This window comes from Paramormyrops kingsleyae, chromosome 18, assembly GCF_048594095.1.
Source record: "Paramormyrops kingsleyae isolate MSU_618 chromosome 18, PKINGS_0.4, whole genome shotgun sequence".
Lineage (NCBI taxonomy): Eukaryota > Metazoa > Chordata > Actinopteri > Osteoglossiformes > Mormyridae > Paramormyrops > Paramormyrops kingsleyae.
In genome coordinates, this window is record NC_132814.1 from 7210464 (window position 1) to 7227085 (window position 16622).

The 16622-nt window shown below is 41.3% G+C and overlaps 1 protein-coding gene, 1 long non-coding RNA gene and 2 other non-coding genes across 13 annotated transcripts in view; all 4 read left to right on the plus strand.

Annotated features, from left to right (window-relative positions):
• Nucleotides 1-3848, plus strand: part of doc2b (double C2-like domains, beta) — a 209524-nt gene extending 205676 nt beyond the window's left edge. For all 6 annotated transcript variants that reach the window (XM_072701925.1, XM_072701923.1, XM_072701926.1 and 3 more), the window contains one exon: nucleotides 381-3848. In XM_072701925.1, the coding sequence (XP_072558026.1) occupies nucleotides 381-517 (137 nt within the window). In that variant the 3' untranslated portion in view covers nucleotides 518-3848. The remainder of the gene's footprint in view (nucleotides 1-380) is intronic.
• Nucleotides 3849-9381: 5533 nt separating this feature from the next.
• Nucleotides 9382-15726, plus strand: LOC111847894 (uncharacterized). 5 transcript variants are annotated; one of them, XR_011983472.1, is made up of 9 exons: nucleotides 9382-9436; nucleotides 10348-10411; nucleotides 10660-10692; nucleotides 10882-10925; nucleotides 11318-11373; nucleotides 11764-12020; nucleotides 14798-14879; nucleotides 15107-15260; nucleotides 15411-15726. It is a non-coding gene; the product is annotated as an uncharacterized lncRNA (long non-coding RNA). The 5 variants fall into 5 exon arrangements; XR_011983473.1 differs by having other exon boundaries at nucleotides 15107-15136; XR_002839180.2 differs by having other exon boundaries at nucleotides 9404-9443.
• On the plus strand, nucleotides 10987-11119 carry LOC111847908 (small nucleolar RNA SNORA18). Its single transcript, XR_002839186.1, has one exon. It is a non-coding gene; the product is annotated as a small nucleolar RNA SNORA18 (small nucleolar RNA).
• Nucleotides 11499-11637, plus strand: LOC111847907 (small nucleolar RNA SNORA8). The gene has a single exon (XR_002839185.1). It is a non-coding gene; the product is annotated as a small nucleolar RNA SNORA8 (small nucleolar RNA).
• Nucleotides 15727-16622: the final 896 nt, after the last annotated feature.

A 16622-nucleotide genomic window follows, 5' to 3' on the forward strand; every position in this document is an offset into this window, starting at 1 on the left:
TTCAAAATAATTATTTGAAGATGAGTTGATTACACTCACTGCATGAGTAAATTGTTTACTGGTCATAAGCTTTGTACTGCAAACTGTGCTTTTACATTTCAATCACTGCTCACTCTTTTGCTCTTAGAATGATTTGCAGCTACTTGACCTCTTATTTAATCCAATCAATCACAAAAAATGGAAATCAGCCCACAAATTATTTGGCTCCTGTATGCCAATTGATAAATATTTTGATCACAATGGAGGCAGACCTGACCTCTTGAGATATTTTGTTAGACATAGTACACTGCACGACAGATAAGGAAGCTTTCTCAAAATATTTTGTCTACCTTCAAAAAAAAAGTGCCTTTACAGGAATTAGTGTTTTATTTGTTTAATAGGTGGAGTTTCTCTGGGGATTAATGCCAATGGAGAAAGGCTGAAACACTGGTTTGACTGCCTCAAGAATAAGGACAAGAAAATCGAGCGATGGCACACATTGACCAACGAACTGCCAGGATCAGTGTTCAGTGACTAAACACAACCTACCCTCCATTGTGGCTAGCAGCTCGTTCTGTCTGGCCTGGGTGAGAGCCTGCCTTGACTGACACATTCATTCCCACAAGATCCTAATTCAGATAATGGTTTGCAGATGAAATCTGCCTCATTTCATATTCCCCAAATTTTATATGTATCTTACACTGAAGTTACGGTTTCATGACATAAAGTTACCCAGGACATAATGTAACCCTTGCCAGAGAATATAGATCTTGCTTTGTCTCCAGAGTCAAAGAGCTGCCCATCCTAATTATAAATGTGACATGTGGTGTCGATATGATAGATTAATAGTGGTTCTCTAAAACGAACCAGAAAATTTACATCAATGCAATTGCTGGTGAGAAAACACTATGAGAATGTCACCCATGCAGTGGCGTCTGTGCTTTAGTTGGCCAAATTAATGCAGGATTGAACCAACGCTGACAGAATCCCTGAAGTTATGTAGTCAGTCTGAGAACGGATTATACTGTGAAATGCTCTTATAGCTATTTGGTTATAAAAGTGATTTTAATTTGCCCAGGAGAACAGTGACTCCCAGGAAGAAAATATTTATTTATTTATTGTTTAATATTTTTTTTATCAGATTGGGTGGTCAAAGGTGCACTGTATTCAGCTCTGTTTCCTGATCATTCCTAAAAGATTTGTTTAGAAAGCAACATGTGTTTTAAACCTGTTTCCAAGTGTGTCAGATCAAATAATCCGAAAGCATACAGTAGATGTTAGTTTCCTGAGCTATTCAGAACATTTTGGAGAAACAGATGAGAGGTTATTAGAAAAGATACACATCAGTAAGAAAGATTATGTAAGAAATGTAAGTCAGTATAAAATGTGAGTGTTTGCTGTCGATTACATAGTGCACCTTTTTAAGAAACTACGCCCCCCAAATCATTCCCTATTGTATCATAAGATTAACAACTCATGGTCTATCACATAACACAAGATAAACTTAAATGAAGGAAAAGCTAAAGTTATTCTCGAACCTGCCAGCTGAGTTTGTTTGGTGCAGAGTATTTACAAAAAATGCAGAAAAGTAGCATGCTGTATCTCACAGTCACCAGTTTGGCACAGCATGCTGTATCTCACAGTCACCAGTTTGGCACGGCATGCTGTATCTCACAGTCACCAGTTTGGCACGGCATGCTGTATCTCACAGTCACCAGTTTGGCACGGCATGCTGTATCTCACAGTCACCAGTTTGACACGGCATGCTGTATCTCACAGTCACCAGTTTGACACCGCATGCTGTATCTCACAGTCACCAGTTTGACACGGCATGCTGTATCTCACAGTCACCAGTTTGACACGGCATGCTGTATCTCACAGTCACCAGTTTGACACGGCATGCTGTATCTCACAGTCACCAGTTTGACACGGCATGCTGTATCTCACAGTCACCAGTTTGACACATTACCTGCACTGCAAACACTGACAGCAGACAGTAACACGGCAGAAGGGGCTGTACAGTCAGGCATCTTAAACACATGCCTTCACCCAACAGGAAGGCAGAACTTTTTTCCCCACCTATTAAATTATTTATCATACTCAGCTGACATTGACACAGCACCTGGTTCATAGCAAGCCTTTTGGTGTATTTTGTTGTTCTGTGATAAAGCTACTTTAGAAGTTTTATTTGTTTTGTTCGCTCATGGGAGTTTTACTTTTACGCAAAAATGTTCAGAGGGCAGAACGAGAAATTATTGGTTCAGAGAGATAACCAATCGAATTGTAGAGGAGGCGGGTCCAAGATATCTGATTGGTTGGTCCCGCCTCCTCTCGCTGCTTGAAGCCACCTCCTCTAAAATCTAATCTCCCTGAACCAATCATTTTTTATTCTGCCCTCAGAACATTTTTGTGCAAGTAACACTTCATGAGCATTTTGTTCAGGTGTTGTATAGCATAGGAGGGACTATGGGAGGTAACAGGATCTTTAGTCAGGTTAATTCTTTGCCCCAGAAATGGCCCAAAGCTGCAGGAGATGTGTCAGTAAGGCTGGCTCACCAAGGTAGACTCTCTCGCTGCCACATTCGTGACATTTTTTGCAATCTGTTTGCCTTTGTATTCAACCTCTATACTATGGGAAAAATGCATGCAAATGTCCTTGGTTTGTCATGAACTGACTTTACTAAATGTTTGATACTCCTGTTTTTTCTGTGAAAAAAAGACTTCTATGGATGCCAGAGGAATGTCAGTCTTTCTTAATGGACAAACATTTTGTACTTTTACTGCTATCGCATTGCCTGTCAGGCTGCTGTATTGACTGGAGATGTGAATGCATGTTGAAAAAAAAATGTCAATGTTTTATTTGTTTTAACACTCAGGCAATTGTTGGCATATTCCAGTGGTTCTCCAAAAAAAAAGATATACTTGTATTTCACTTTATTCTTGCACCAAACGGCCCGAATTATCGTGCCTTTTTTGTGTGTTTTTGCACCACTCACTTTACAGTGTTCCCTAAATCTATACAAGCTTTTAAAATCTAAATAATACATTTGGCAGATTTATATTCCCTGTACATGTACATTATGTTATACTTAGATATTGCATTTTAATCTGTGAGATTTTCCCACTGTGACATTTATTGCCAATGTTGTTGTACAGTGTGTCAGCGATGGAAAGGTTGAGATGAAAGGATGAAAAAAAAACCAAAAAATAACATCCATTTTTTGGAAGGAGCTTGCAGGACAGAAAAAGGAAGCGTTGTGAATGACATGAGCTGCGTGGTTTTCATTAACACCCAGTACATCTGTCTGCAGTGCAGATGCTTGTTAAGGATGGTCGTAGATTTCCAGATAGTTTTTTTATTTGTTCCCTTTGATTTTATTTTTGAAATGGTATATTGCCCTCTACTGGTTAATAGTGGCAGTTCAGGACTAACCTTAATGTCCTGGATTTGCTTGAAGCATCCAGTGAATTCATGTTGTTTCAATGATGATTTCATACATTAAATGGGGTCTACAGTCCCCCTTGTGCCCCTTATCAGGATAAGTGGTTAGGAGGTGGATGAATGGATAAAAATCACTGATGCAGCTACTAAGAACTTTGAAACCAAACCATTCTGAAATTGCCCTTCACTGAAAAACAAATTTGTTAGTTCTGAACACAGACCATGATTTATTTGTTTTGGGAAAAAAACTAATTCAGGTTAAATTCACACAAGAAAATCCGAGGAAACGCGGCTACATCGGGCTGTTCAAGTGTACTGACTGCAACTTATTGATTTTTGTGAAGCACAAACGAATGGTCAGTCATATATTTACATGTTATTTAAGTTTGTGTACTTTAATAAATTAACAAATATTCTCTATCAGAAACTGGAATTATATATTTTTGTCTGTTTTTGAAAATGTTTGAGTATAATATCCAAAGTGTGTTTTTTACTCTAGCCTATAGTGTACTATTTGTTTGTACAAAACAGAAAGCTCACATTCAATAAAGCAGAGAAGCAGCCTGGGCTGATCTTGTTTTGGTTGTGCTCTTTCACAGTTCTAGTCAAACCATCACTAGGTTTTCAAGGAAATAACCTATTCAAATGACGGATTTGAAACTTAAGATCATTAATTATCAGAAACCGAGGAATAAGAGAATGACAGCACTCACATTTGGTGTGACACTGTTTGCTAGATGGAATTGATGAGTAGAAGTAAGAGATAATGTTATCTTGTTTGCTGGATTATTTGAATTTCTCCAATCTTTTATTTTTTTTTAAATATCTAATAGCTGAAATAAACTTTCCAATGAACCTACGGCACACACCTATAGGACCTGGGAGCAGCATTTGACTTTTGTAGTCTTTATTCTCACATCTAATCTCATCTTTTGAAATTTTTGAAATCATTACAAAGTGTGATTTTTAGGAAACGGGATGAAAATAATTGCCATAGCTCTCAGGTGATGGAGTAATAGAGAGAAGGGTTACATTTGGCATACACACGTTTTTAAATCAAGGCGCAAAATTTTATTCTTCAATGCATACCAGCAAATAAGAAAGTTTTTGACTGGCTTCCCAGGGTAAGGACATTCACCATATTCAGAGAGCCCCTGACCTTTACTGCCCCAGAGTTTTTACTTTTAAATGATTAATTCCATCATTCCATATCATTGGTACCAAAGTTTAGAAATAAAAGACAACCGAGGAGTACTACTTACGTTTTATAATAAGACACAGTTGTTATTGTACAGATCAGAATCACTGTAACACTTCACAGTTGACCCTTCCACATCGTGGGGGTTAGGGGCACAGCCCCCCTGCAATCTGGAGAAACAACGTAAAGTATTTTGGTCTCCTTGGTGAGCAGAACCGAAGTGGAACGATACAAGAACCGCGAGATACAAAGATGACGACGAGATGTCACGTGAGAGGCTGTCATGAACACGCTTGGCGTTCTCCAAACCAGCAGTGTACATTTTTATGCATTTATGAGTAAAACTGCATTTTTGCGTGTCATCTGTGGCTTTCGCAAAATTCCAAATGATCTTAAGCGGACCCCACAGCATATCAACACCGCAATGGGGGATGTTCCAATATAGAACGATCGACTGTACTTGAGGGGGCACAAGTAACTTAGTAACTCAGTTACTACTCAAGTACAAATCATGAACAGATATAGTTCCAACGTGGGATCAGTACGTAACTAACACTTTGTTTTTGGTTAATAAATACTAAATTTTTTGTGCTTTCTCAGGTAAAGTGTTACCAAATCTTTTTATTCAACTAGTACAAAAAGTTCAAGGAATGTATTTTGGTGCAGATGGAGGCTTGACTGATACAGTAGATGTACAATTAAACATACAATCAAAACAAAACTACAAAAACAATAAATAGAATAAAAGTAAAGTGGGAGTAGAAATAAAAAGAAAGACATGCAAATGATAAATAAGCAAACAGACATATAAATATAAATATATAAATTGTACATCTCCCCAAGTGGAGGAGTTTAAGTATCTCGGGGTCTTGTTCATGGAAGGATGGAGCGGGAGATCAACAGGCGGATCAGTGCGGCGTCAGCAGTGATGCGGGCGCTGCATCGGTCTGTCATGGTGAAGGAGGAGCTGAGCCAAAAGGGAGGAGATAGGGTGAGGAGCTCAGTCATTCGGGAGAGACTCGGAGTAGAGTCGCTGCTCCTCCGCATCGAGAGGAGCCAGATGAGGTGTTTCGGGCATCTGGTCAGGATGCCTCCTGGACGCCTCCCTGGTGAGGTGTTCCGGGCATGTCCCACTGGGAGGAGGCCCCGGGGAAGACCCAGGACACGCTGGAGAGTCTATGTCTCCTGGCTGGCCTGGGAACACCTCAGGATTCCCCCAGAGGAGCTGGATGAAGTGGCCGGGGAGAGGGAAGTCTGGGTTTCCCTGCTGAGACTGCTGAGACTGCTGCCCCCGCGACCCGACCTCGGATAAGCGGAAGTAAATGGATGGATGGATGGATGTTCCTCAAACGGGGGGAGCTGACAGGCAGCGATCTTCTCCACACATCACTCAATTCGCTGAAGTGTCTGCTTAGAGTGTGATGGTGAGCCAAACCAGACATCAATGGAGGATGCAATAATTGATTAACCTGCTAGGTTTACAGCTGAGCCACCGTCTGGGAGACCTTGAATTTATTCTGCTGATACAAGAAGTACATGTGCTGGTGGGCCTTCTTAGTCATGCAGGCAATGTTTGTGTCACGTTTGAGTTCTTGTTGCACGGTGGAGCCTAGGAATTTGAAGGTCTCCCCTGCCTTGACTGTAGTGCCGTGCAATACGAGTGGCGGAGGCGGGGCTTCTGGAAGGCGAAAATCATTTCCACGTTTTTTTTTTCCTACAGTGTGTTCAACTTTGTTGTTAATCACCATGACACCAGTCAGCTTCCTTTCGGGAGCTGGACTCCTCACCATTCATGATAAGTCCATTCAGAGTAGGAGTTACTTTAAAGTGTAGTTTTTTGGTGTTCAAAGATTAAAGCAGGGAACACATCTTTGTGGGGCACCGGCACTCTGAAGTGTAGCTGCCCTGTTTCCTGCTTGTCAGGAAATCATGAATCCAGTAGCAGAGAGATGGTTGGATATGGAGGGTCTTGAGTTTCTTAAGCAGTAAGTCAGGGTTGCTATCATTGAAGGCAGAGATGAAGTCCACAAACAGAATCTGGGCATTGAGGCCAATTCATACTTCACTCATCTGTGCGCGCTTTTGGATGCGGATGAGGGGACGTGATGGAAATTTCGTCATCTGGGGTTGGCTGCGGTCCGTGTGTGTGTGTAGCCCAAATTTTTTTTGCAAAATAATTGACTAGGTGTTTCCAGTAGGTGGCAGCATGGGATTTCGCAGATTATCAGTCAATGATGAAAGAGTAGAGGAAGAATAGCTGTAGTTGTTGTTGTAGTAGACACGGTGAGTTGCTGTATGTGGAGGGTCTGAGGTACCCGCGCTTATCTAATTCTTCATACTGTGGTGTATGGTATTTTAAAAAGCAATACTATTCCTGTATTTTGAAAAATTGGCCATAAAATTCACAAAGCAAGGGGCGGGGAGTACCGGCTAATGTCGTCGAAATGTGGAATGCCATATTACCGCAATACCGCCCAAGCCTAGATTAATAACTTTAACACTGTTGATAAAAGTTTACCCATTTCACTGCATTGCTTGTATTTGTGTTTGTTGCATTATGTCTGCCCTCTCTTGGTCCGGTGGAATATCACGCTGTATTCACGCACCGACCATAACCATCCGCAACCACAGCCAAATGTATAGTATGCTCACCAGCTGCCGCGCGCACAACCGTCCCCAGCCTGAAAGCGCACGTGGAAAATTGACGTATGAAGATACGTCCAAGTGTAAAAGAATGTAGTACTGTGTGGATTTGAGAGATTGTAGGATAATTTTCTCAAAACATTTCATTTCGTCATCATTTTCAATCCATTCTGATAATCTAGCTCCATGTGCAGCAAATAACCTTTGAGACATTTTACACACAGATTATCTACAGCATTATATGTAATGGTATGCGGTATATCAGTCACATGACCATGCATCAAAAAATAAGCAAAAAATGGCGCATATCATGACTGTGAAATATGAGTATGGAAGCCCGTTTCCGCCAGGTAGTAAAAAAAATATAAGCCACGGAATCTCGCAATTGCGACTTAGTAAATCGCAATTGCGACTTTATATCTCGCAATTGCGACTTAGTAAGTCAGAATTCTGACTTTATATCTCGCAATTGCGACTTTATATCTCGCAATTGCGACTTAGTAAGTCAGAATTCTGACTTTATATGTCGCAATTGCGACTTTATATCTTCAATTAAAAGGACCTGGATTTCACTTAAGCATCGGTGTCATTTTAATGACAGAATCGTGTTGTCCAGTACACATACAACGATGCCCACCGATTATTTTTGCGCTTCAAACCATTTCATGATTTGTGCAAAATCGTGTTAATAGCTAATATTATAGGTGCTGTCATCTGTAATGACATGGTGGTTTAGCATTTTGGGCTCATGGCGACTGATGCACACCCCTTTGTTTCCCAGATTGCTTTACGTACAAATCTTAATTAATTTCTGAATGTTTGAATGTATCCGTATAATGTGCAATGGGACAATACATGAATGGGTTAATAATTTTAAAACTAGACAAGACAGGCACTTCTAGTGAAGTGTGCTTTGATCAGTGGACTACAGGGAACAATGCACACCCCTTGGATTTTCAGAATAACTTTCTCTCTATCAGTTATTAATTATATATTGTATCCATATTACATGGCATAGGGGTAATGCACTAAAGGGTTAATAGCTCCGAAACAAAATGAATTGTGCATGGATCAGGGGAACCTGGGGGACAATGGACACCCCTTGGATTTTCAAGATCACGTTCTCTAAAACAGCTATTAATTAATACACTGTGTGCATATTACATGCCATAAGGGCAATGCACTAAAGGGTTAATTGCTCTGAAACAAAATGAGACAGTCATGTCCTATGAAGTGTGCCTTGATCAGTGGAGTCAGGGGGCAATGCACACCCCTTGGATTTTCAAGATCACTTTCTGTCTAACAGTTTAATTATTACATCATATCCATATTACATGCCATTGCTCCATTTCATACATATTGACAGTTAATTGATAACACAAATTAATCCATAAGTAGGTTGTAAAGTGTGATTTAGGCAGTGCACCGTGGGACAAAGTAAATGTATCACAGCTGAATTGCTTGATTACGTGTTTCGTAATCGGTGTGCATCGTTGTCTGTGTACTGGACAACACGATTCTGTCATTAAAAACGCCCCACCTTACTTCCGTGAAAAGTTATTAAAGCTAGAAACTTGTTTCGAGATACTAAGTCGCAATTGCGAGATATAAAGTCGGAATTGTGACTTACTAAGTCGCAATTGCGAGATATAAAGTCGCAATTGCGAGATTCCGTGGCTTATATTTTTTTTACTACCTGGCGGAAACGGGCTTCCATAATATGGCGAGATTCCGTGGCTTATATTTTTTTTTACTACCTGGCGGAAACGGGCTTCCATAAATATGGCACACCTCTAGCTATATTTACAAAAAAATCAAATATTGTGTGAGCGACACTGTGAAATACAATATTAAGGGACTTAAGTTTTGTGGCTTGTCAACATTATTCATTTAAAAAGCTAAAACTTTAAAAACTACTTCATTATAAAGATCAAATTCAATACGTAATTAAGTACATTTATTGTGAATTATCCCACATAGTATGGGTTAAATATCCCAAGACATTGACAAATGTTGCTTAAATCATTGCCTTATCGTTTTAATAAACCAGCTCAAAATCGAAGACGTCGATTGGCTGGTCGTTACGTGCCGTAAAGTGTGCTACTGTCGTGCCTATAAATGTTGAACAAAACGTTAGCAGGGTCCCATTTTGATATAGCCAGGCGGAGTGGGTGGTAAGTGGTAAGTGGTGGAATGTGTTTGTTGTATAGATCTAGTCAGGTCAAGCCAGATAACTTGACTTGTATGAATATCGTGATCTTTGTTAATGATATTGCTGTTGTCGCGGGTAGTTTTTTTTAAGGGAGTTTTGCATATCTTGTATTTTGATTGCCGCCACGTGTTAACTGCAGAGCACGTTATCATGCATCTTGCTGTTTGCGAGCTAAGTTGCCTTTATATGTGCGTAATCGTAATCGCACGTCTGATGGAGGTGCATAATCACGGGCACACCATTTCTCAATTTAGTCTTTTTCCAAAATAGTTCAATAGTTTAACCTTAAAAGTCTGACTGGGCTTTCCGCTCGTGCCATGAGGTGAAGTCTAAAGGGGTTATCATGTTTCGTGGGTAAATCCCAGTTCTTCCCCATGGCTAAACAAATCTCAGGACCTGCTTTCGCCACTATGGAACACCGGCTAATGTGGTGACAATGATGCCTGAAACATCATAAAATCCGGTTAGAACACAGGTCAATGTTTGAGGATGAACGTGGACGACAATATGGCTGTTCTTCTGGCTTAGCTGTCTTGGTTTCCTGACCACGTGTTTCTAAACGGGTATCCTATATCCTATTCTGACTCGCGGTTTTCCTGTGATAGGGGGCCCTTTGCACGCTCTTTTCCCCCCGTCTTTTTGTACGTTGCATGCAGTTCGGGTTGGAAACTTCAAAGTGAACGTGCATTTATGTGCTTGATATCAATTACAAGCTTTATTTTTAACCACCGCTGCTTCCATAACCACTTACGCCTTCCTACCCATCGGAAGTTCCGTTAAGTCAGTGCGCATGCGTCAACGGATTATTAATTATTAAAACCTGGGATTGTAAGGCGTGTCGCATTTTTTATTTTTTTTCCCCGTCTCTCTCAGATCCAAATTCTGAAGCGAAATACGATGCCTTAGTGGCACCAGAGACCACATATCCAGAGCGCAGGTATCTATTATGCATGTGGTATTTTAACAACAATGTCATGAAATGACTATGCTCGTCATCAGTCAAAGCCTCAGTGACCGTGGGCTCATATACTGTTGATGTGCTGATATAAATACTGCCTGCTGCAACCCACTGTTGTGCTTACCCAACAGCAGTGTTACATTTCAGGGTGGACACTTGAGCTGTTTTAAAACATTTTGTGTTGCTGTATTTAAGCTGCATTTATTTAACTTTTAATTTTCCTTCAGGAAGAAGGCCCAAGTTGGGGAGAGATTTATCAGGTATGAAGGCTTTCATTTCTGTATACATATGTGTATATTTGTGGTCCTGTCTGTAATGATGATTGCCAATGTTCAACTGCTCTGAAATCTGGATGAATTAATTCTCTCTGAACTTGGACATCGCTCACATATGATGTCTTCTGCTGTGTACCGAGTGAAGGTTGACTATCAGTTTCTGTTTTTTCCTAGCTGTCCAAATGGTTTGCTGATTGAAGTTCACATGGCTATGCTTGGTATGTTTTTGTTAGTGTTTTTATTTATTTTTTTAATATGATGGTGGTGACTTGCAGTGATTCTGAGGTCTATCCCGATGGGCTCCACATTATGAGACCTTGTCGTTGGAAATACCTCGTAGAAAAACCTGCAGTTTCGCTTTACCCTCAGAGTTATTACCGTTAGCTCTGTGGGATAAAAGTGCAGAACAAGTATTTTAATGCTACGTTCTTGTTATTTTAGATATTTAATCCCTATGGGCTATATTGTTATCTGCAACCAGCTGGATTCTTCTTTATACTTTGTAAGGAATTTTGCTTTAGGCATTGTAGAACTCCATACGCAGGCATGGAAATTACGTAATTGTGCTGAGACCAGTTCCATCTTTGAACATAACTCATTTGGTTTCCAGAATCTCTTGAGGGGAAAAGGATCATTCAGCGATGGTTGAGCATTTCCTGTTTATGGGTGAGTGTAAGGATTCTCCTGTAGATGTTCTGCATGTATGCTTGAGTTGCTAGTAGGGTTCATGTACAGCCTCACTGTAACTTTGTAAGTGTAATTTGCATAGTCCATGCATCACTGATTTCGAAAGCACTGTATGGTATCTGCAGCTAGCTGAATCCAGGCTGGACTGTTCATAACACAGTGCGACAGCAAACTGAGCATGTGGCATCGTTGGTCTTCATGCTCCTTTGTGCTTGGAGTCCTGGTATTTGTGCTTAAACATGATTTTTTGCAGTTCTGTCATTCTTCACACTAATGTGTAAATATTTGACACATGCCATTATGAAGTGGCATTTAATGTGCTGGAGGATGCTACAAATCTTAAGAATTTATTTTCCTTTAAATCTACAGGTCTTGTGAAGAATCCTTACAGGTGTTTGGACAATGAAACTGACACACAAGCCAATCGTTTTTGAGGCTTCATGTCTATATATGGGCAGTGTGTGACTCAGTGGGCTAAGCCTGTGTGCCTGTAATCAGAAGGTCGCCGGTTCAAACCCAGCCTCAGCACGTATGCGGGTCCTTGAGCAAGACCCTTAACCCCCAGCTCCCTGGGCGCTGCTACAGGTGGCTGCCCTTCGCTGACAGCTTACTCTACAAAGAGCAAGGTGAGGAAGGCGTACAGACAATTTCCCCACGGGGATTAATAAAGTATTATTATTATTATTATTATTATTATTATTATATGCTCACCTAAAGGATTATTAGGAACACCTGTTCAATTTCTCATTAATGCAATTATCTAATCAACCAATCACATGGCAGTTGCTTCAATGCATTTAGGGGTGTGGTCCTGGTCAAGATAATCTCCTGAACTCCCAACTGAATGTCAGAATGGGAAAGAAAGGTGATTTAAGCGATTTTGAGCGTGGCATGATTGTTGGTGCCAGACGGGCCGCTCTGAGTATTTCACAATCTGCTCAGTTACTGGGATTTTCACGCGCAACCATTTCTAGGGTTTACAAAGAATGGTGTGCAAAGGGAAAAACATCCAGTATGCGAGAGTCCTGTGGGCGAAAATGCCTTGTTGATGCTAGAGGTCAGAGGAGAATGGGGCGACTGATTCAAGCTGATAGAAGAGCAACTTTGACTGAATTAACCACTCGTTACAACCGAGGTATGCAGCAAAGCATTTGTGAAGCCACAACACGCACAACCTTGAGGCGGATGGGCTACAACAGCAGAAGACCCCACCGGGTACCACTCATCACCACTACAAATAGGAAAAAGAGGCTACAATTTGCACGAGCTCACCAATATTGGACAGTTGAAGACTGGAAAAATGTTGCCTGGTCTGATGAGTCTCAATTTCTGTTGAGACATTCAAATGGTAGAGTCAGAATTTGGCGTAAACAGAATGAGAGCATGGATCCATCATGCCTTGTTACCACTGTGCAGGCTCGTGGTGCTGGTGTAGTGGTGTGGGGAATGTTTTCTTGGCACACTTTAGGCCCCTTAGTGCCAATTGGGCATCGTTTAAATACAACGGTCTACCTGAGCATTGTTTCTGACCATGTCCATCCCTTTATGACCACCATGTACCCATCCTCTGATGGCTACTTCCAGCAAGATAATGTACCATGTCACAAAGCTCGAGTCATTTCAAATTGGTTTCTTGAACATGACAATGAGTTCACTGTACTAAAATGGCCCCCACAGTCACCAGATCTCAACCCAATAGAGCATCTTTGGGATGTGGTGGAACGGGAGCTTCGTACCCTGGATGTGCATCCCACAAATTTTCATCAACTGCAAGATGCTATCCTATCAATATGGGCCAAAATTTCTAAAGAATGCTTTCAGCACCTTGTTGAATCAATGCCACGTAGAATTAAGGCAGTTCTGAAGGCAAAAGGGCGTCAAACACCGTATTAGTATGGTGTTCCTAATAATCCTTTAGGTGAGTGTATGTCTGAGCCCTGGTGGCCAGTCTTCCCTGATTGCTCTTTCTGATGGAATGGACAGAGTGTGAAGGTTGAATTAGCACAGCGATAGCAGTTGTTCATGCGGTATGAGTCTGCACAGCATGACATGCGTAAGAGTCCGAAAGACGGCAGATTGTTGGTGTGTCTCAGGCCTTTTTGGTATATCGACAGCCACAGTATCCCGGGTTGCCTGCATATCACCACGAAGGACAGACCATGTCCAACAGGGGTAACTGTGGACGCAATAGGAAGCTGTCTGGAAGGGATATCTGGGTACTAACCTAGATTGTGTGCGAAAACAACAAAACCACAGCTGCCCAACTCGCTGCAGAATTAAACATGCCCCTCGTCTCCTGTTCCCACCAAAGCTGTTCATTAGGAGCTCCACAGGGTCGGTCATGGTCACCCTGTGATAGCCAATCCTTTGGTCACTTGTGCCAGTGCTGGACGCCTGTTTCAGTGGTGCTGTGTATCAGGATGATGATGCATCAGTACATACAGTAGGAATGGTGGCAGGGTGGTTTGATAAACATGAAAATGCTAAATGCCTGCAGTCACCAGATCTGATGATATTGCGCCACTTTGGGGTGTTTTGGAGGAGCGAGTCAGGAAACGTTTCCCAAGAAGAACTGATGCTTTGTTGCCTGCAAAAGGAGACCCTACACCATACTAATGCCCAGGGCCGTGCAGAGACGTTTAAAGGGGCCGGTGCTCAAAGTTAAAAAACATAGAACAGGCTGAATAACAACAACTCGTATTCATGACGAATCTAATATGGAATTATATGGATATCCATATTAGATCGTTTTTAGTGAAATAAAAGCTCTCCAGAAAAGAAGGGAAAAGTCCTGTAACTTACTTTAAAGCAAACCATGTTCCCTAAAACGGTGGACAGAGCTACAGACCCCCTTGTAACACCCTTACCTGGTTAGCTAGCAGCTAATGACCACCATTACTTGTGCAGTTGTTCATAAAAGGACAGGTAATGCTTGTCGCGCTGTTGCACAAACAGCAAGCTCATTTATTTCAATTCATTTGTTATAGACTATAGTGTGCGCTGTACACCCTATTTACTGTTTTGTTGCAGTCTGCACCTTCCAACTAATTTGCCTGCTTCTCCTCCAGCTCCGCACCACCCAGCCTGCAGAAAATGCACGTGCACTTTGCGAGCTCGTACCCGGCTCGTAACGAGCGCGCTCTGCCCTCAAGGGCGAGCATTGGTTAATGGCAGTCATGTGACTGATGCAAGCCAGATCCTTGTATTTGGCAAAATTGAGATTAATAGTTACATTTTATTGTTGAGGGGCAAAGACAGGGCTCCATACACACATACACATAAAAAAAAAAAACCAAGAAAAGCGCTCTTGAGGCATCCTGGAGGAAAGGGGCGGGTGCTCAAGCACCCTCTGCCCCCCCCCTCTGCACGTGCCTGCTAATACCTTATTATGGTCTAACACCAGGTGTCAGTTTCATTGTCCAGCCCATTAGCCTGGCAGGAAGCCTAGCCCATTAGCCTGGCAGGAAGCCTGATCCATTTGATAGGTAGGTATGAATGTTATTGTCCGTCCTATTGATTATTTGTGTAAATTTGGTCATATACCAAGGCTACTAGGATGGCTTTTGTTCCTGGTCTGCTGTGGACATGACCAAAAAGTAAACTCCAGATGTTTCACGTCATCTGATGTGACACTCTGGAAACATTCACATTTTATTTGTGGAAGAAATTGTTTGAGGAAACTTTTGTATTAATTCTTTTCTTCTCTAAACAGGGTTGCTCTGTGCACAAAGGCTGAAGAATGGTGAGTGGACCGACCGCAATTCAGGGATCACTTCAAAGAGGGGTAGCCAGGCTGTTCCACTGGCAATGTCTTACGCGGTGATCCAACATTTACTGCCCACAAGGACCTGATATAGATTCTGGAAGTGAGTCTTTGACGTCACATGGGCTACATTTCATTGTGGTTTCTTACTGACCTTTGGTAAACTGTTGCTAGATGTGTTTTGTAGCACTTTTTCCTTAATCCTGGTTTATCAATTAACAGCTGATCAAAGCCCCGTTGTCTTATGCAATAGGGCCATGGGGAGGTCAGTCGGCAACCAAAACTCTTCCTTCTGGCTGGAGATGTGCCAAGCTTATGGAACTGCAGAGTCGCTTAAATCTTTGCCATGCTGCACTTTGGTCAGGTTGTCTGCTGCCCCTGGGTCTATTTTTATTTTGAATCATCCTTTTATAAATTTGTATTACAATTTAGTAGGTTGTGCTTTGTAGCATTGTGACCCTGTGTGATACAGAGAACTGTTTCTGCACCTTTTTAAATCTGCAATTGACTGCTTTAATAATGCATGTAATTTGTTCATTGCAAGTGAAATAAAGTCCCTTTTTCATTCACTGAGCTGTACCACTTTATTTACATTATATCAAGCAGTTATCATTGGGTGTGACTGTCCAGCCTCTGAGCTTTAATCAACTTCAGTTCATTTTATTGTAATGGAGTCCGATTTTAAAAATACAGTGGCTAGTGCTAGATTGAGATTCAAGTGTGTATGTGTGAGAGAGATGCTTAATTTACACCTTATGAACAGACACTTGTTCCTTTCAGGATTTCTTTATATAAATACCCACCCGCTGTGTCCTGGGCTCACCTGAATTTGCACACACTTAATATAGTGACATGGCTGTCTGGATCTAGAGCCGTCCTATAGCTAAAATGTAATTAATGAAAGGCTGCCACACAAGTGTCACATTGTAGGGGAATATAACGCTAGTTTGTAGCTTTCAGCTGCAGTTTAGTTTTATTAAATCTTTGCGAAACAACCACTACTGCAAACTTTTTTTTTGTGTGTTAACCCAATGTTTAAAACTGCCTTTTGCAACTGTATGAAACCACAAAGTCCAGATTTTTTCCTTACAAGATTTAAAGAATATTCAATGAAGCATTCTCAATTTTCCAAGTAGTGTTGCTGGGAGAGCCGGCACTGACAGAGTACCCGTTTGAACCTAAGGTGGTGTTTATTTTTGTTTTCGAAAGGCTCCTCTGAGATCAGAGTGCTTGACGATCTTATCTCTCAATACAAAAGGCTGCTTGTTTTATGGTTCCCTGCCTTGGTTACCTAGAGTCATCACTTGTGAATAATTAAACTGATGCCTGCAGGAGATGGAGAACAAGGAGGTGTTGCCATGTGTACATTTGAAATAATTCTTTTAAGAGTTGCAATGTATTTTTTGAACAACTAGGTGATAAAACTACAGGCTATATATCAGCTTCACAGTTTTCTGCAATGCTG